The 21,108-nt window shown below is 39.9% G+C and overlaps 1 protein-coding gene across 7 annotated transcripts in view; it reads left to right on the top strand.

The window, feature by feature from the left end:
- The window catches only part of TSPAN5 (tetraspanin 5), a 268,547-nt gene that overhangs the window by 185,698 nt on the left and 61,741 nt on the right, over window positions 1–21,108 (top strand). For 2 of the 7 annotated variants that reach the window (XM_039845763.1, XM_039845762.1), the window contains exons 1-3: window positions 7,747–7,794; window positions 10,609–10,728; window positions 11,320–11,451. The exons of 4 other annotated variants lie outside the window; for them this stretch is intronic. In XM_039845763.1, the coding sequence (XP_039701697.1) occupies window positions 7,762–7,794; window positions 10,609–10,728; window positions 11,320–11,451 (285 nt within the window). In that variant the 5' untranslated portion in view covers window positions 7,747–7,761. Of the gene's footprint in view, window positions 1–7,746; window positions 7,795–10,608; window positions 10,729–11,319; window positions 11,452–21,108 lie in introns of those variants that run through there. One more of the 7 variants, XM_039845765.1, reaches the window with a different exon arrangement.

Raw genomic sequence — 21,108 nt, 5'->3', positions numbered from 1 at the left:
TAGCACTATGAGTATCTCCATGTTTAGCTGTGAGAACTGATTCTCAAAGTGGTGAAGTCACTCAAAGTTGATATAGTCAGTAAATAGTAGAACTGGATTCATGTTGAAGCAGTCGAGTTCTGGAAGGCCAATGACATTGCTTCTTTTATTTCTCCTGTGGTCACATTTTCCTTGGTGCATCCTCATTTTTGCTGTCATTTTAACACCTTTGTCAGATGTGATGAAACAGCACCAAGTGTGTATAGTACAGAGCAATAGACCCTGACACCATAACACAGATTAAGAAAGGTTTAGGCAAATCCTATCACTTATGTAATGGTAGATCGTGGTTACATAATGTATTGGAGGTCAATTTTGGAGCAATCCTATGAGGAGAAAGTGTGTATTTTATACCAGCAAAGACCTTTGGGCTGGGAGAAGCCACATGATGAGGGGACTTGAAGTTTCGGGGAGAGGGTGGAAATAATTAAGGATTATGGTTGGCAAGTCTCTTGGAAAAATTTAAGGGCAGTAAACATTTTAAATTGAGTATATCAGTAACTTTTGGATAAGAAGTTCCAGATATTTTACAACACATGTAATATGTGAGCATTAGGGTCGATAAGTGGGAATGGGCCTCTTCTCTCTTCTGTGTTAATGTGAAAAAGAGGATGAAGAGTTTTTTTAAATTGAGTTTTAGATTTTGGTTATTTTAAAGCAGAATATAAAACAATTATAGGAAACTTAAGCAATAGCTAAACTTATGTTAGGAAGAAATAATTAGTCATGACATTTTTTGATTCAAAATGTCTAGATGATCAATGATAACCAGTTATTCAGATAATCTAATTCAGTTGATGTGCAACTGTTATTTCTGTTTTCCTTTTTTAAAAAACAGTAAATTTGTGGATCTTATAGACTTGACAATACAACTTGAACCTTTGTAGCATTATAGGTTGATTGCTTAGTTGATTGTAGAATTTGAAGTTTTAATAACTGGAAAAGTGGATGTGTGCACATAAATTGAGGGAGAAAGAAAAACTAATACTGTTTGATTTTTTAAAAAATCCTCATTTAAATAATGTGACTGTCCAGAAGGCAAGGGAATAACTAGGTCTTCAGAGACGGAGAAAGGAAGTAACCTTTTTCTCTTTCAGGGCAGATGGATGGGGCTGGCATTGGATACAATATTCAGGGTATCATAGTTTTCAATGACAGAGAAGACGTTTCCAGAATATTGTGTGAATATTGTGTAAAGTGCTGATTATTTAGAAAAATATTAAACCGAAAGAAGAATTTTTCATTAATTGAGATATGTAAAAGAGTTTGGATATTATTCCTGACCCTTCTTCTCCTCAGTCTGAAGAAACCCATGGATAAACCCCAGTGGCTCCGACTGGCATAATCACCCAGTGAGTAATCACAGACTCCCAGGAAGTAGAAGGAGCCGGGGAAGTGTTGACTTGGGAGTTTACAAACCTCTCAGGTAATAAGTATATCGAAGAGCTCAGATCTGAAAGGTTAGCATTTCTGTCCTCACCTTGGGAAGGAGACTGACAGTATGGGCTCTTTCTTCGAAAACGAACTCACTCCACCTTCATTATAGATATGGTGTGTGTTCAAATCATTTCCCACATTTAGAAAACCTGTATATAAATATGAGAGAGTGTGTGGGTATGTGTAGTGATTATCCCTGCTGATCTATATGTTCAAAAATAATTTTCTGTATTTTTATCTTCCAAATATTTATATACATGTACCCACTTCTTTTCATATTTAGTTTGTACTTTTTTTCCAGTTTGTTACTGCATAGTAAGCTTTTCCCTGTTTCACTAGATAGTCTTTGAAAAGGGGCTTTGTAAGCTCTACAGCGCTGTGGCTCCCAATTTGTCCATCTCCACTCAGTACTCAGTACTCAGCGCTCCAGTGTCTGCTCTGCTCACGCTTCTCAACTCCTGCACTCCTTGCGCTTTTATTCTAGAACATTCTGGCTACCATCCTCTTCACTCAGCTAACTCTTAATCTTCATGATATTCTTTTCTTTTTCTTTTTCTTTTTTTTTAAGATGAATTTTAATGCATTGGAAAGTGGGCAAAGACCATTTTGGCTGGATTACAAAAAGTGGGCTTTTTTGGACAGATCAATCTCTACCTCTTCAATGATGTTATCATTATTGTGTGTCCCTAGGGCATCAGGCCACTTGCTGAGAGCACCCTTCATGCTTTCGCATACTATTCCAGTGATTACCCTGGTTAGGGAGGTGACATTCTCATTTTAAAAAAGATGAAACCAGGGCCTAAAACAAGGTATGAGTCTGAGCCAGCTCTGTCTCTTGTCCTTAGATCACACTACTGTTTCTTTTAATTGTGACTTCACTAGGACACTGCCATGAGGGGAGGGAGAGAAATCGTGATAGGGCACTTGGTGAACCACCACAACTTGTGCTAATGATTAACGAGCCCCTGTTAGACTGGATATATTTATTATAAGACCTTGTCCTGAAATACCTTAAGTAAAAGAGTTCTCTGGAGAATGTTCAAGATCTCTGAGGGATAACTTAAAAAAAAATCTCATAAGAGTTAGTCTTACATTACATGCATGTAAGGTAAATGATCTTGGTGCAGAAGGGAAAATAGCCCTTAACAAAATCTCTGATCTGTGAGGAGGAACCCTGCCCATCATTACCAGCTGGTAAGTTTAGAAAAAAGTAAAGAAACACAACTCAACTTCAGTAAGAAGGTGAAATATCATGTAGCAAACCTTTAAAGGTTTGAGAGGTCCATTATTTTGATGAGAAGGGTTAACTTAAGAATTGAGTCAAGAAGAGATCTACAGAGTTAAAGTCTCTCTCTGCACTATTCAGTTCAGAAAGTACTTTCCCAGGCCAAGTGGAATCATTAGCCTTGTAGGAAACTCTTGGCTTTTTTTTTTTAAACGAAATTGTGGCCAGTTTCGTAAATATAATTTATGTTTGACTCTGTAGACCTAAGGAAGTTGGTTGATGGAGGACGGGTTTCTCTGGATCTTAGCAGTATTAATGACCCACTTCTACCATGAGAGTCTAACCTTGAGTTATCTAAATGCTAGAGTGTTCCCTGCCATGTAATTTTAAACCGTAGGCACATTTTTGGGATAATTTGTATTCATATTTTGCTTAAAAAGCAACTAAACCAAATTAAAATCCAGAACATTTTGTACCGCTGCTTCTTATTAAGATTGTTTAGTCGTTGGTGGGTGATACGAGGAGAAAGAACTGGATTCAACAGTTTGAGAATTCTTGCCTTCATAAATCCAAATAGCATCAGATAACAGTTTTTGTTTCAAATGATTTTAATTCATTTGTAGTTGTTGGCCACTTTAGAGAGGAGTTACTGTGATTGAAAAGTTGAAATTTGATGACTTGGAGTTTTAAAATGCAGTAGACATTAGGCAGGAAGACTCCTTTATAAGATACCTTTGCTTATGTGCATTTTTCTTCCTGTCACCAGGTTTAACCACAGAAGAGAACGAAAATTCTGGGGCTGTAAGCCTGTCTACCCAGTGTCACCTGGGAGAGACTTTGCAGAAATCTCTAGAAATTGTAACGGTTGGTTGGGTTGGTAGTCATGGACAAAGCATGAACAGAACAAAATTAAAATTTTTAAAATAAAAAATGTGGTGGTAATGGAGAGGTAAGTGTACAGCCCCTCTACCGGAGGAAAATGGATTTGTAGCATTTTTCTCTGGGGGAGAAGAGTATGTTACTTTAGTTCAGCAGTCGTTGAAAACAACATATGGTTAGTTTTATGACTTAGAGACAGATGGTGACCTGTAGGCTAATTATGCAGTGGGCAAGATTCTTTAAACAAATCACTGTGATTGTGACATGGCTCTTTCACAGGAGTTAGACAATCTGGACTGTTTATTGTCACACTAGGTAAACATGTTCCAGGTGAATGGGGAAAAGGTGCTGCCTGAGAGAAGTCTATTTATAACTTTTCATCTCCATATTCATTTTAGTGGCTAAAAGAAAAGAGAAGAAATTAAAAGAGGCAGCTTATGCTATGAGGGCATTATTTCGGACAGCTAACTTTCTGCAGAGCTGAGGGTGTTCCCCATTAAACATCAGCATTTCTCTTTCAACCCTCTTGAATGAAGCTCTTTCTGAAGTCTTCGTTGTCCTCTGAAAACATGATGTCTGGAACATAAGTAAGATGGTGAGACGGACATGCCAGCCAGGCTTCCACCTCAGAGCTTTCACACTCTCCCCTCCACCTGGAGGGCACGTTCCTTTCTTGGTTTTATTGTTTTTAAGAGGGTTCATGGTTCCTTTTCACCCATCTCAGCTTTATAAGATTGCTCCCCTTCCTGGCATTCTCTCTCCCTGACTTTCAGTGTCCTTCACCACACTTTTCAATCACCTGATTATTTTTTTTCCTTAAATTTTGCCTCTCCTTCCCCAAAAATAAGGTTCATAAGGACAGGGGTCTCTGATGTGATCTTGGCCGATGGAATAGTGCTGGCGCACAGCAGCATTTCGCTATTTGCAGATATAATTAATCGATTAATTAAAACTCCTTTATTCTTCGCAGCTGAGCTGCAATGTAGGCTTCGTTCTGTCTTGTTTGTGCACCAGTCAGATGGCCCCCCTCATGCTCCCATGCTTACAGTCCTAGTGTTCAGCTCACTGTATTATTAATGCCTGTCATGTCTGTCTCCCACACTGGCCTGTCACTTCCTTAATAGTGGAAGTTTGGGAGGTTCATCATTATGTCCACAATTCTTGGACCTTCTCAAAGTACTGGTTGTCAGGTGTCACCAGGGCAGTCATTGCACACGAGCTAGTTTTGCCTGGTTCTGTGAGAGGTGGCTTCTGGACTTAAACAGGTATGGGGTGGGATAGAAAGAGTAGAGAGGAAGAAATGAGTGGTGAAATGAAAGAGCACTGACCTGGCAAGGGTGAGTGACTACCAAGGGGACAGCTGGGTGCTTCCTCAAGCCCTTCTCCCTGCTTATGTCCCTTGCTTTGCATCAGCTGCCCTGGCTCCGAGCTGGTTCAGACCTTGCATTGTGTCTTTTCATATACTTTTTCCCCGCTCTGACCCTGAAAAGGGGTGAAATTTGCAGTCAGGTTTTATATGTGCCCCGTAAATAAGGCAGATTAGAGGTGCAAGTAAGATGCTGCAGTGGCTCGTAGCCTTTCTGCTACAGGGGAGCAATATTTGTTTTGCTTTGTTCTTTATCACAGATCATAGCTAAAGCTGCTGTTCACGTGGGGTCTCTAGACTGCAGCCCATGAGGGACCAAGTCCCACCTAGTGTGTTTCCAGCCATTTGCCATCATTAGTGCCATTTCTCCATTATTTGGTTGAAAATATTTAGTTGAAAATATCTCACAAGAAATGTGAGATATCGATCTAGTTTTCCACACATCTGCTCACTCCTCCATCTGCCCATCTCTTCATACCCTAACTTTTCCAGAAGCAAAACTTAATAAATTTAAATTTATAAAATTTAGTATGTAGTAAAATACTTAGTGTTTAAGGAGTCATAATATAAGATAGGGGGTATGAGGATGGGCTGTGATATTAAAATATCTAATAAGCACTGAATAAATATTTGCTGTTAATGTTAACTATTACTTTTTTTGGTTTTATTGTTTTTCAGTAAATTATAATGTGTAAAGGGAAAATAAGGGATAAAAGTAATGCTTTTCCACTAGTGGGCAGTGAACTTAATGAAAATAAGCTGCAAATGTTTTCTGAGCTTCCTATTAGCCAGTGCAAAAAGGGACACAGGATCAATCTCATGTTACAAAATACATGATACTGCTTAGAGAAGTCGTAGGGCCTGGTGAAATGGATACTGTGTGATAAAGTGGAAAGAGCTTTAGCAGAGTCCTCACAGTAAATACAATAACAGATTTTTAGGGCAGCTTCTTATAATGTTCTGCAATGTTGGGCAGTGGAACAACCAATAAATGCATGTCAATAAGAGCAATCTAACAAGGACAAAGCAGTTTTGAAGGCATATTCAATAGAATGTGTAATGGAAATATTTGTTCCCAAATCTTCCAGTCTTATTCTCTTGCATATATCGCTAGAACATTATACTAAGGCTGGAGTGGAGGGTGAGGATGAGGGAGAAAAAATGTATACAGGAGGTATGAGCTCTAACTAAACTTTCTATTTCTGCTTTTTGATATCTGTTTCTGCAGTTTTTTTTTTAATGTCTCATTCAATGATTTTAGCTCTGTATTTTCCTATGTACCTCTGTTGACCCTGTCATGGTGATTGAGGAAGATTCTATGTCTTTTCAAAATTTCCAAATTATGGTGGCTCTAGAATATTTTCTTTGATTTATACCCTTGACATTATTACTTTTTGGAAAAGTCCATTGGGTTGCAAGATGATATCCTGGAATTGTCTTGCTTTCTATGCTGAAATTTCATGATCTCTTAAATTTTTATCAATGCTGAGATTTCATGATCTCTTAAATTTTTAGTGAATGGAAAATTGTTACTATGAATTGCAGTTGGGAGTCTTGTGCCAGATGATGAAACTGGATGAGTGTGTGGTCTTTACATAGGCAGTGCCTTATGGGTATGGTTTTTGGCCTGAATATTAGGTTTTTGCCTTTTCATGATCTGTCACAGATGGCATCTACCTTTATTTTATTATTGGAGGTTTTCTACACATGTTGCTGCAAACTCTCAGCTAAAATTATATTTTCCAGTCTTCTTCCTATTTCTTTTTCACCACTTATGGTATGAAAGAAAGTAAAATTAGATATGATTTGATGTTTTTGATTTTAAAATCAACATTTCCATGAATTCCAGAAATTCAAGAAAGTGAAAAAATAACCTTGATTCTTCTCTTTAAACATGATTTCTCTCTTTTGGCCGAAAAGTCCATGGTGTGCATTAATTTAGTTGTTCACATTGTACTCTGTGCATACCCTCCTCAGAGCATCTATGTTTACTAAAATAGTAAATTAACCTGTCAATAGCACTAGACTGTAAGCTCTTTGAAGGAAGGGATCTGACATTGTAGACACTCAGTGAATCTTTGTGGAATGAAAAGAATGACCAGCAACATAACGAAGTTTTATGGTCCTAACCAGTCATCGGATTGGACATAGCTACTATAGCGCCAACTCAGATGAACATCTCAAGCCAAATCCAGGTTCAGCAAACCTTCTCTCTGTGTTTTAGAGGTGAAGGACCCACTCTGAGTCTCTGAAGTTGAAAACCTTAGTTATCTTTGCACCTATTTTGCCACCTTAAGTTCTCTTATATTTCCCTCCTCCTCCGCCGCCATTCCTATTACCTCTATTCTAGTTTACACTTTTGGTTACCTATCATTCGTGGCTTGCAGGCCAGCCTTGCTGACATGAGGCCCCTTTGCACACCTCCCCCAACAATCCTCCCTGCGCCCTGCCGCAGCCAGAGTGGGCTGCCTCCAGCATCCCTCCATTAGGTCACTCCTATAGATAGATGGTCAGTGGGTTTTCCCAGGAAGTTTTGCAGAGCAGCCTATTGCAGTGGACATCCTTGGTCCCCTGATGACCCTTAGCTCTGTAGGCTCAGAAACAGATTTGATGAGCATAACAAGAATTCATTTCTCTATCATGTCATTCCAGTTCAGGAAGTAGATATATAATACCAGATTGCCAGCTTACTGACGGTGTGAGAGTAGAACTGTTTCTATTTTCCATTTCATGGCCTGGGATTGTAATGTGAGAACAACCGGTACACATTCTCTTCCTGTAGCCAGGCCTGTGTGGGAAGCCAGATCATAATCAGATGCTTCGTTGGCCAGTATGGAATAAAAACAAGGTAAGTGTCAAACGGCATCAGGGTAAGTCTCAGGCATCCATTCAGTGGTCAGGAGGCTTGCCAGTGGGAATACCCAAAGGCAGTTGGCTTTAGCTGCCTGCGTCTGCTCCACTGTGGGCTGACTTTGCCAGTAGGTCCCGAACCCTCCAAGGACTAAGGGTGTTGCCTCTGGCTCTCTCTCCCTGTTGGTCAGAGCGCCGAGGCCGTGCTGGCTCTTTAAATCTCTACATTCCTCCACTTTCAGGTCTGCCCAGGCCCCTTCTGATTGACATTCTTACTTCTAGATTTAATGCTATTTTCTAGGTCGTGGAGCTGTTTTCTCTACAATGCCTTTGCATGTCTTGACTTTTATAATTTAGCTCTGAGAGCAGTATTATTTTCCTAATTTCAGAGCTTTACTATTACCTAACACCACCTTCCCTTCCCTGTACCCTGTCCCCCCATAGCTTTCTCTCAAAAACCTTTTATACTCCCCGACTCTTAATTTTTCTGCCTAGCTTTGAGGTCCTCTGTCAGCCTCCTTGAGCCATCAGCCTTATTTTCTGCTTTTCTCCCAGTTGAGTAAGTGGCCTAGAACAGAAATCCCAGCTTGTCATTCTGTGTCTCTCCTGGAGTTTCCCGAGGTCTAAAAATTTGCCTTGTCTGTCTCATAGGATAATTGTCAGGGCCAAATAACATGATATATGTTTGTTTATTTATTGGTACAGGATCCTGGAAATGGGTGGCTTTTTAAGCTGTTTATATTGAACAGAAGCACTTTACATAATTACTTCACTTATTCGTTGAAGTTGGTACTATTTTTATCCCCATTTTACAGATGGGAAAAGTAAACCTCAAAGAGGTTAGTTTTTGTTCCAAGGTCTCAGGACTGATAGGGGCGGCCTGAGTTGTCCAACTCATTTAATCTGCTCTGAACTTCAGTGCCCTCTGCTTCGTGAGGCTGGACTTCTGACTCACTCCCAAACTAGCCCAGCTCCTTTCTTCATTTCTGCCCCTCTGTTCCAGCCAAGAGCTACCCACCTTCCCAAGCTTCTGTCAGATTGTACTCTCTCCTCTCCAGCCCTCTTTGCTCACCGTTATCCCTGAACTCCTGTGGTATTTGAGGACGTCCTGGAGTCAGACCCATCTGGGATTACATCCAGGCTCTGCTCTGCTGCTTTAAACAAGTCAGTTAACCTCTCTGAGGCCTAATAATAACAGTTGCCTCATGGGGTTTCTGGATGGTTCCATAAAATGTGTGTGTAAAAGTTCTTTGTAAATGGCTGTTCCTATCTTCCTCAATAGATCAACTACTTTCAAACTTGTTTTTCATTTGGGCCACAATAAAGAATATATTTTAATGTCATGACTTTGACTTAGTAGTGGTGAACACACACGTTTGAATCAGAAGTTCCACAAGAACGTTATCTTTGTGTGTGTGTGTGTGTGTGTGTGTGTGAAGAACAGTGCTGATTTTGACTCATGTAATTGATTTTGATTACCCACTATCAAAGACTACCCACAGTTTGGAAGAAACCATCTGGCCTAGATGAGTGTACGTCCTCTGAGGGCAGGGAGAGTATTTCATCCGTCTGCATCCTCCCAGGCCTAGCAGGTTACCAAGCCCCCGGTCAGTTCTAATTTACGGACTTTCATCTGGAGGGCGAGAGGAGGAGACTTAAGCCAACTATACAGTCATTACTGAGTGCCCCTTTGCAAGAACTGGCCAACAGGACCCTGAGGGCAGCTTTATGTCTGCTCTGCTCAGGAGCCTGCACCCTCTTGAAGACATCGTGCTGGCATTTTGCACTTGGCTGTGTAGGCTGCAGCACAGCTGTTTCTGCAACAATCGACTACAGTGTTCGATTCGTCCTCTGCAGGCCAAGGCACGTTTGTTGGCCCGGGAGGGTGTGTTGTGTTGGACTTGGAAGCTCTTGTCCTACGTGCTCTGTTTCTGCCCGGGACCATGCACCCACCTGTCCCAGAGGCCAGCATCTCTGTTTGCATATGTTTTTTTGTGCTGTGCTGGCAGTGACAGCCTCCTGCTACCTCAGAGTAAAGCTCAGCTATATATATAGGCCGCTTGCCTGCCTCCCCAGCATCCAGGCTTTCAGAGTAAAAGCCTCTTACAGCTTACATCCTCGGGCCGGAGAAAACAAGCCTGTCGCTTGTGGTGCCTCAGCACCAATTTGTCACCCACTTCACTCGGCGCTGGCCCTCGGCTTCTCCTCTGTATGGTACCTTTCTTTCCCATGGCTGCTCCAGCTGGGCTCTGGCCTGACATCGGAATCACATGTTCTGGCTCTCGCCTCTGGCATTATTCTCCACGTTATCAGCATATATTTCTGTTGCTATCTTTTTCTGACCCAAAGGTCTTTTCTTTAATAGATGTGTTTTTCCTGTGAGACTTGTTTAGACTGATGCTTTTTCCCCCCGCAAGGTTTTTACATGCTAAGTCAAAGACTGATTTCCAGCCACTTTCAGAAAAATGCTGGGTTTTTGCTTTGTTTTTTAGCACAATCAGCATACATAACTCTTGTTCTGCTTCAGTTATGCATCACTTCTCCCAACCCTAGAAAGAGTTTGGAGTTGTTAGCACAGAGGATGAGCGCTCGTAATCTCAGGAGCCAGAGTAAGGGACGCTGTTTTACCACTGCCCTGAAACAGGCCCAGCGGACAGCTGCTGCCCCCCGCCCCCCCCCCCTGTCCCCCATTTCCCATCCGCAATGCATGCCTCCAGAGGTGTTTCCTGCCTATTTCCTCCTCACTAAAGCCAGAGGACTTTCCCTGTGTTTCCTTTCGGCTTCTAAACTGCTCTCTTGGCTTTTTATCCAGCTTGTGTTGAATTGCTTCGTGGTTTCATGCCTGGAGAGCCTTTGGCGTACGGAGAAGTGTTTTTGTAATTCGACCACTTCACTGAGGCAGCATCTGCTTATCTCTGAGTCGGGCACGCAGGTGAGGTGTGTGCTGCGGGTCAGTGGAAAAGGGGAGAACACAGGGGCCCAGGCTGACCGTTGGCAGCTGTGATTTATTCGGCAGAGGTATTTGTGTGACTTTCAAAAAGCTCCTAGAGTCCTCAGCTTCTTGTGATAAGGGCTACAAAAAAGCAGGCAACTTCAGCGTCTGAAGGAAGTATATGTACCTTTCCTACTTTAAAGCAGGCTGGATTTAATACAGAGCAGTGGACTTAGATGGATATGAATGATGTCACATAGACAACAGTATCTTTAGTTGTTCTTGTCAATTCCATTTCAAAAAGATAGTCAATTTAGGAAATCCATAAAGGGAAAATTTTTTTAACCAGTAAATGTGAGGTCTACTGTGTCTGTGTCCTCGGTCCTTTAAGATCCCCTAAATAGCAGGAGATTTGATCCGCATGGAAAATATATTAAGAAATGATTGGATAAATATGTTTCTAAAAGCCTATTAAAATGCTCGATAGTTATGTGAAACATGCAAGTATATAAGTTTTGAAATTTAATTGGCATGTGGGAATTGGATGTTTTTGTTGTTTTTAATAAAGAATTTTTTTTTTCACTTTACAAAGAGGAAGAAAACCCCAAGTGTCAGAAGGAAAAATGCCCTTTATCTACTCATGCCAACGGCCTCCTTGTTCCTAGCTGTCTCAAAAGACATGACAAGCCATATTGTGCAGGGTCCAAGGTTCATGAGAAGCAGGTTTGTAAGTGGCAGGTAGTGGGAAAGTGATTTATGTTCCATGAAAATCCATTCAGCGGGTGTAGCACTCCCAGGGCATCTGACGCTTAAGGGAGACGTTGTCTTGATGCTGGGGGACAAAAAGGCTTCCGTTCCTTGGGGGTGCTGGTTTGGGAATGATATCCTGGCTCCTTTTCCAGTAAGAGCAGCGACATGATTGTTTAGGGTTTTTAAAAGAAAAAGCTTTTGTTCTTTCTCATTTAGTTACAGTGGAAATTAACGTAGAACCTTAAAACCTAGGAACACAGTCGGTTTTAATGTCAGGACCTAAGCAGACTGCGGAAGTTAAATCAGATGTCAGGTTACAAAATGTGTGAACATTATTTACTCTCATTTAAATTTTGAGAAAATGAATGGCTACTGGGGTCAGGTCTGGGAAACAGTCATTAGTAATGGGATTAACTTATATCACCTGTAATTAGCTTTCACTTTTATTTCATTATTTTTTTTATTAATCTAAACTGCCAGAATAGCATTTCTCAATATGTAAAACAAGGATCAAGAAGCATTTTTATCTGTATTTTATAGTAGACCGTTATTTTCATAATTATGTGACTCTTGGAAAATAATGGAATTTTACACAGGAAGATATATTTTCAGAGATTTATTTTGGGCAGAAATGTATATTCTACAAGAATTTGATAGAAATTATAGAATTTGCTTTATCAAAAAGCACTTAAACTGTATATATCATTTAGGTAGCTAATACTTTTTATTGTCTTCTTTTGTAATTTGAATTGGGAGCGTAGAAGAAAAGCAGTGATAGCAGGAAGGAAAAAAAAATAAGTGAAATTGTTGCCCATTCCTTCAATATAGTGCAATAACTGCCTACCATTTAATTTTGTCTTATCAAACATTTTTGAGCATCCGCTTTGGGTTGAGGCTAAAAAAAGTACTTTCCCTCCTTCTAAGTTTTAGCTGGGCTAATAATCTAATAGACAGATTAGCAGAAGAAAATCAAATTTTTAATACATTCACATGGGAAATACACATAAACATAAAAATTCCAAAGACAGCGAGGCAACATTGGGTATTTATGACATTTTGGACAAAGGAAGAACGGAAGAAGAGTGGTACACACATGGCAGGCAAACTCTTGGTGGGCGACTCAAACACTGAGATGCGTGGTATCTAGCTAACGGGCCCCTGCCTGGAACATTCTTATTTACCATACTTAATTCATATTAGGCTGTGGGGAACATCCTAAGACCTCCTTGAAGCAGGTTTTTCTGTCTGACTCTTGGGCAGGAAAGCAGAGGAAGGTCACAGGTTCTTCCTGAGTCTTTTGTTTCTTAATAAATAGCTTAAAATCAATATCTCAAAAAAGGCAGCTTCAGGGTGACAAAACGTTGGTTCCTTTCAGTGTCAAGGAATACTTATTGGTCCCAGGCTCCAAGAAGCTTATAGTTTAACACATGTTTTTTCAACTTTGACACCAGTGATATTTGAGCCAGCTAGTTCTTTATGGTAGGGACTGTCCTGTGCATTGTGGAATGTTTAGCAGCATCCCTGGCCTCTACCCATTAGATGACAGTGGAGCCCTTCCCTCTCTCTTCCCCCTGTTGTGACAACCAAAAATACTTCCGGATAATGTCAGATGTCCCTTAGGAGTGAAGCAGAATCACCCTTATTTCGGAACTACTGATTTGACGCAGTGCCTCTTTCTGTAGAAGCTCAGCAGCTCTCTCTGCCATTACAGGTGTTCTATTAGTCATGTTTGTTTCTGCTTTTGGAAAAGCCATTTGAAAATGCTCTGAAATGATTTTTAGTCTAGTCTTGTAATTCTGGAAGGCCAGAGGAGGATTGTTAACTGTGTAAAGGCGGGTCGTATGTGTAGAGGTGTCTCCTCCCCACTCCACCCCGCCCCCCCAAATGTATCGTGTGCTTTTTCCTCTCTTGTTCGTATTCTTTCCTCTGCCAAGAATCCACCCCGACACCCCATCGTCCCATATAAGCCACTTACTCTGTTCTTAAAAAGTCCTTAATTTGAACCCTTGCTAATTCTTAATTACCTTTTAACAGAACTAATTGCTTTTTCACTATTTCAGTAGCATTTATTCAATTAATACTGAGTTCCAGCTACTTGCCAGAAGTTGTGCCAGGTTCTAGGGGTATGAAGATGAAAGAGACCTGATCCTTGTCCTTGAGGATCTCAGTCTAACGGCGAAAGCATTTTCGTGCCTTGTTGCATGCTTGGTCAGTGATGGCTCTTCTCCATTTAGGGCTGCAGAGACCCAGTCCCTTCATGTGGCTCTGCTGACCCCATTGTGCCCTACTTTGTGTGGAAGGGGAGAAAGAGCATGGAGTCCATACGCTGCTTCTGAAAGCCTGGCCTCAGAAGTGACACGTACCACTTTTCTCACATTCTGTTGGCAAAGACAAGTCACAAGGCCACCCCGAACTGCAAGGGTCGTTGAGACATGTGGTCTCACTGGGTGCCCAGGAAGAAGAAATGGAGTCTTGGTAGACAGGTAGCAAACCTGGCCACATACCTCATTATACTGGTTGCACATTGTTATTTGTCAGTTGCCTACACATTAGTTCTGTTTAGAACACTTCCATCCAAAATGTTTGCAAGACTTGCTCCCTCACTTCATTTACATCTCAATCTCATCTGAAAGATCTTCCAAATGTAAAGCCACCTAATCTGGAAAAGTTCTCTCTCCCTTGTTACACTGCTCTTACTTTTTCTTTAGAGCATCTGCTTCTCACATTAAATTATACTGTATATAGTTTTAGTTGTCTCCCTCACCTCATCTTGCCCCCACTAAAATGTAAGTGTCCCCAGGGCACAGGTTTTTTCTGCTTTCTGCCATAGCAGCAGAGCCTAGAATGGTGCCTGGCACTTCAAGAATTATGAACTTGAAGACAAATTTGTCATTCATGTTTCAGCAGATATTCGGTGAGCAGTGTGTTGTGCCAGGTGGGCCTTGGGGCTGCCTCCTGCAGTGTATAGTTTATTCACAATCTCTTTCAACCCTTTTTTGTGCTTAGCTTTTAGAATCATTTAAATATATTCGTGGAGCGAAAAAAATTCATTAGGCGTCTACTTAGAAAAATCTCTGTAATAAACATGTTATTTAGTTTTAGGAAATCATGATAATCTAAGTGAAATACTTTACAGATCATGGGAAAAACAGATGAAAATCTATCCTGCTCTGCTTTAGCCTTTGAAAAAGTCTGCCTCTAAGTCACTCTCTTCATTGCTAATAATACCACCAGTGAGGGGACACTTGAATAAAGAGGCATTTGTCACCACATGGTAAGTTAGCAGCATGTCTTGTTATCTGGGTTGGAACATGTAGTCATTAAGTGGCATTTGGACTAAATCTGATTAGACTGTAGAGTCTTCTTGGGGACACGGGGAAATATGTTTCTGCTTAGAAAAATTGCTTTTTCCACCTTCAGATGTTTCGGTTTAGAAAAAGATTAAAATTTATTTTAAGGGGGAATGCTTGTCTTTGAAAGGATTGGTTGTATGTTGGTAGAAATTCTTCAAGGAAGTGACATCTCAGGAGGGGAAAACACAAAACAGCTCAATACAGTCAACCCATTCTATATTGAGGGGAAAGATGACTGAAGCTGCTTGTTGGTTTTCTGTAAGGCATAGTAGTTAATTGACTCAAATTTCTGCTTTCTACCAATGGTGAAAATTTAGCCTTAATTCAAAGAGCACCTGAATGCTCAGGTCTGTCTGAAGATGCAGGGGCTAAACAATGTAGCTATGGCTTGTCTGTAGTTACAGTTTTTGCAAATGCAGAAAAGCTTTTAGAGCCTACTTATGTTTTGAAGTATTTCCAGCTAGTGGTTATTAAAGTAATTCAAGCAAAATCAGTATCTAATGATAATAAAAAAGCTGAAAACACTCAAGAAAATAGTGTCTGTGTAATAATTTAGCATATATAAAGGCTTAAACTCTATTGTGAACTCTTATTCATCAATTTCTTTATAATCCTAATTTTACTCATATTTATAAATTTTCCTTTCTGGGTAAGGACAGGGACAAATAAACATAGATATAAAAAAATTCTTCTTTATAACATCACCCCATTAGATTGTTAGTGCCAGCAACACTCATTTTGACTATCTGGTCGTGTTTTTCCATTCATAATACGCTTAAATTTATTCTTTACGATTTCCAAATTTGAAAGATTAGGAGGGGAGATCCTAGCCTGTTAGAAATTTTCCCCCAACAGCGATGCCTTCTGCTGTAGAGAACATAGAAGGGACATTGTCTTAACCATCTTTACTGATGCCATTGGAATTCTCGAAGGGCTTGTTTGCATCTGTGTGCGGCTGCGTTGTATTCAGGGAAAGGAACATGCAAGTCAGGAAGAGTCGAGGGTCCAGGCAAAGAAAGAGGCATGGATAAATTCTGTTTTGCCACTCCCAGAGGGAGTAATTTCTCAGTGGTGATTCTGTGTCATTATGAGTAAAGCGGAGACATTTAGAAGACCTACTCCTTAGGGTGCTAAGAGATTAAATGAGGAAACACACGGAGGCCCAGCACAGGGTAGGCAGGGATTCTTGTCCTCACTGTTAAGAAAAAGTAATGACAGTTTCCAGTTTGTCGTCTAAATGACAGTCTGAAAAAATCTCAGAGCCTGGCCTATTCACAATCAGATCAGCATGCCCGCGTGGGTTTCCCGCCACTCTGCTCTGAGGGTCGGTGAGTGTGAACAGGTGATCGTAAACACGGGAGGCTGAAGTGGAAGTGCGAAAAAGCTGAAAATACATATCAGAATTCAGAAACTGCCTTCTGGAGTATTCAGATGATAGAAAACCAACCAACCAACCAACCCCTTTAAAGGTACTGTGAAATATTCTACAATCCGTTAACCGAGAGCCTCCGAAGCTGAGCTGGCAGAGCACATCTCTGAAGTTGCAACACACCAGCCAGGAGATTGAGATCCAGGAGCAATGCGAAACATGGGTTTTAATTGCTAGTTTCATTAAAAATTTCTTTTTCAAGTCTCTTTTCTGAGCTTTCTAGTTTTCTAGTCTTAACATTTCAGTAAAAATTGAAATGCTTTTAATTTTTCAATGGCTTTTTCAAGTTATACTATTCTACCAGCATGAAATTTTAGAGAAATTTTTTGTTTTTTCTGAGAAAAATATACCTTTTTGTTAGCCTTCTTTCAAACTGCTGTGTTTTAAAGCTAGTATTTGAGTGACCAATAAAAAAGCCTCAACCTCAAAGAGGATTCCTAAGGTGGGTTCCTGTGTCCTACTAGGGACATAGATAGCTGAAAAGTGTTGGTAAATAAAATCCTTACTTCTTCAGCCATGTCTGGTTGGTGTATTGTAGTCTGATGACTATGTTATAATCATGGATATAACTCTAAGAAGGAAGATGATTCCTTTCAACATAAATCTAATATTTTGGAGTACCATGCAAACTTTACATGTATGTACTTATTTGATTTTTAAAAAATAAAATTCTGTTTAGTGAAGAAATTAAGAATAAGTTTAAGTAGAAAAATTTTACATGTACCACTGTTCACATCTCTTCACAGCTGTTCTTATTAAATCATCAGATCAGCTGAGAAGGGAACTGTAGGTCATGACTGCTTGCTGGGACAGATTGTGTCCTCATGTGCAGTGAGTGATCCACAGTTTCTGAAGAAATATCTGCAAAGTACTCTAGCTCTAACTTCCAAATTAAAGTCAGTAATCGTATCTGCAAGGGGTACGTAACAATGAGAATATATACTTTTTGTAAGCTTCTCATCCTCCCATATGAAAGCGCATGTTATAAACCATCCCTTCACACATCTTTTAAGTTGTAAGCTTAGAAAAGTGAAAAAGATAGAAATCCATCTGCTTCAATAACTAAATATAATACATAGTGGTGGACACTGTGGGAAAGAGTCACAGTATCATGAAAGCTAAGAGTCCCTGGTGTTGTGGGGAAGGCGCACCTTACCAGAGAAGGCTTTTTTTAAAAAAAATTATTTTTAACTACAGTTGACATTCAATATTATTTTACATTAGTTTCAGGTGTACAGCATAGTGGTTAGACATTTATGTAATTTGCAAAGTGACTCCCCTATTAGTCTAGTACATACCTGGCACTATACATAGTTATTGCAGTATTACTGACAACATTCCCCATATTGTACTTTACATCCCCATAACTATTTTGTAACGGCCAATTTGTACTTCTTAATCCCTTCACTTTTTTCACCCAGCCCCCCAACCAGCAATCAGTTTCAGAGAAGGCTTTTGCAGGAGCCGGCACATCTCCCCCGCCTCTGGATGCTTGAGCATCAGAGCTGGGTTTCCCAAAATTGTACCATAAAACCTAGTCCCTGGAGATTACCCCCTCACCCCCACACACCTCCATAAGTTTTCTGGTCAAAAAAATTTGGGAAATAATGCAAAATATCATCTTCACTATGCATGTTTGAATTAAAGACCCTAAGAAGTTCACCTGTTTTACCTTGACATTACTAGTCTTGCCTACGGATTGTGGCACAGAACTTGCCCAACACACACCCACACTCTCAGCTTCTCTCCATGATAGCTCTGCGGAACAGGCAATCCACAGAGAACACTTTGGGAAGTTTTCCAAGGGGCTCTGGATTTAAATTGGACAGGAAATAAGGAGATGCCAGTAAAATCTAATAGCATAAGAGGTACCACTGATACCTAAGAGAGGAGTAGGCAAGAATGAGCTCATCCTAGACTCCCTTTTTTGAATGATTTTGTTAGAATCTCTTGTTTTAATATGTCTTAGAACACCAACCATCTGAACAACAGTGAAAACAAGTTTTAAAGATGGACAGAACTTGTGTCAATACATTTCTACCTTGTCTGTGGATAAATGGAAACTGAAATATCAAACTCTTTTAGTTTTTAAAATAAACTTATTTTTTAGAAGAGTTTTAGATTTACAAAAGAAAAATTTCAAAGATAGTATAGACTTTCCTTTTACCTTGCACCCAGTTTCCCATTAAAACCTCTTATGTATTAATATTTGTTACATTTAATGAGCTGATATCAATACATTATTATTTACTAAAGTGTATACTTTGTTCAGATTTCCTTGGTTTTTACCCAGTGTCCTTTCCTGTTCCAGGATCTCATCCAGGATACCACATTATGTTTAACCATCATCATTTCTTAGGCTCCTCTTCTCTGTGACAGTTTTTCAGACTTTGTTTTTGATGATCTTGACAGTTTTGAGGAGTGATACTGGTGGGGTATTTTGTAGAATGCTTCTCAATTCATGTTTGTCTGCTGTTTTTCTCATGATTAGGCTGGGGTTATGGGTTTTGTGGGGAAGAACACATAGGTGCCATTTTTGTCATCTTGAGAGTACTGACTGTTATCAGCATGGCTCATCACTGCTGATTGCCTGGCTGAGGGAGGGTACCCCCCTGAGGGCCTTCCCCTGCCACCTCTTCTACATGCAGCGGGTCCTCGAGTAATGTTGTTTTCAATGTAGTTTTTGTAATAATGTAGTTTTCAATGTAGTTTTTGTAATAATGTCGAGGGAAAAAAATCGATTCCCGGTCAAGGCCACCGTCTGTGTGGAGTTGGCGTGTTCTCCCCACATCCTCATGGGTTTTCCCTGGGGACCGCAGTTCCTACCCATGTCCCAAAGACGTGCATGTGAGGTGGGTTGGGTGCCAAGATTGTTCCAGTCTGAGAATGGGTGTGAGTGCGTCCCGTGATGGAAGGGTGTCCTGTCTTGGGTGGGTCCTCTCTTGTACCCTGAACTGCTGGTACAGGCTCCAGCCACCTGAGACCCTGAACTGGAATCAGTAAATTAGAAAAGAATTATCTTATTGATGTTTATTAATCTTCCTTAAATGTCTGTATAGCTCACATTTACTTTAATGCTTAATATTAGAAGTGTTTTAGGTCTTTATTCGGAAGTTTAGTGATGTTTTTGTGACTAGAAATATGTGTTAGGAACTTAACTCCTGTTTATATCAATTAGCCTGTGGTCAAATTGGTTTCGTTATATGTTGTTTCTCTTAAAGTCACAGTTTCCAAGAACCTATCGATGATGTTAGGTGAGAACTTGCTGTAGGTTTTGGAAAGAAGTCGCTATGCACAGCACACCCCCTAACGAGTGGGAGTTACGCCTCTTCTCCACTGAGAACAGAGTGTCCACGTTATTTGGAATTCTCAAACATGTTTCTAAGTGTGTGACTTTAAAAACTACTTGCATGGTAGAATGGTTACTGTTGTATTCGTTACTGTTACCTACAGACTTGTTCAAAGGGACATTTTATTCTAAGAGGGAGAAATAAACTTTCCAAATTGAAACACCCAGCCTTGATCAGAGACTGTAGAATTTGTAACACTGCCAGTGTTTGTTCTTAGTAGCATGCCAGAAGTTCCAGATGCTGTCTTCTCTTTTTTCTGTGTAAAGCTTTAATTTTGTTTGTATGTTTTCTTCTGCTTCAGTTGCGTTAGTGTCATGTTTGGAGACCACAGACCTGTCTGTACTGTTCTTGTTAGTGCCCAGTGTATACCCTGTTTAGAAAAGTGCTGTTATGATAAAACTGGTTTAACATTTTTATGTATTTTAAGGGCATTACTTTTAAAGACATCCTTTCGTGTCTATTAATTGGCTTTGACTTTAAGTCACTGCCAGTAAGAGTATGTAATTAAAGATTTTGTGTAGTCAACTTTCAAATTACTTCATATTTAATATTTGTGCACATTCTATAACATTGTGATTGTAGGGGTCATTTCATTTGTCTCTTAGTTCTTTCAAAATATAGCTATAATTTTAAACAAATTTATTACTTAAAAATAGCCATTTTACTTACCTATTGATAGTCTAAACTTGGTGAGAATTGGAAATTTCTTCCCAGTATAGAAGTATACATATGTTTTCATGTATCTATATATATTTCTTTATCTTTATATATATGAAGACTTCAAAAGATTTTAAAAATTTTAAGATTTTTAAAAGATTTTATACTTATATGTATTTTATTGCTAAAAATGAATAATGGGCTATCTCCCTGTTCACAGGAAAAAATGAGTTAATAGGAATAATTTTTTCACTTTCAAGTTTTTCTCCTGTCTACTTTTGTTAAGCCTTTGGCACCAGCTATCACATGCCTATTGCTGAGTATTAGTAGCCATGAATAGATGAATAAGTAACAGAAAGACTAGTAACAGAAAAACTCATACAGCTAATTAGTTCAATATCTGTCTTCATATTATTTTTGTTGAGAACACATGAGTTTAAGTTGTGGTTTTACATGACATCCACATACTGCCTTTTCCGCCAGAAAAATTGTTTCCGGTTCATAAGAAGAGACAAAATATTTCAGTTTTTCCTCAATGGGCAGCAGGACTTCCAGGTGCTTCATCATCTGAGCAAGTTTGAAACCCACTGCACTGATGAATGAGAGACAATTAGGGAGCCTCTGGGAGCTTCCTGAGGCAGGAAGGCATGGGTCATCCTGAAGTTGCAAAATAATCGTATCTCTTGCAGGAAGAATAGAATTGGCTTTCCCACCCACAAACTTGGCATAAAATTTCTCTGCATCTCAGGCCAATGATTATGTGTAAGGATTATGAAGTCCCCAGTGGGTTGGGATTGTAGGTGGAGATAACAGTCTGGTGCTGGAGAGCCATTCCTGCCGG

This window comes from Pteropus medius, unplaced genomic scaffold (assembly GCF_902729225.1).
Source record: "Pteropus medius unplaced genomic scaffold, Ma_sr-lr_union100, whole genome shotgun sequence".
NCBI lineage: Eukaryota > Metazoa > Chordata > Mammalia > Chiroptera > Pteropodidae > Pteropus > Pteropus medius.
The sequence above is the reverse complement of the archived record's forward strand: the minus strand, read 5'-3'. Positions and strand labels throughout refer to the sequence as shown.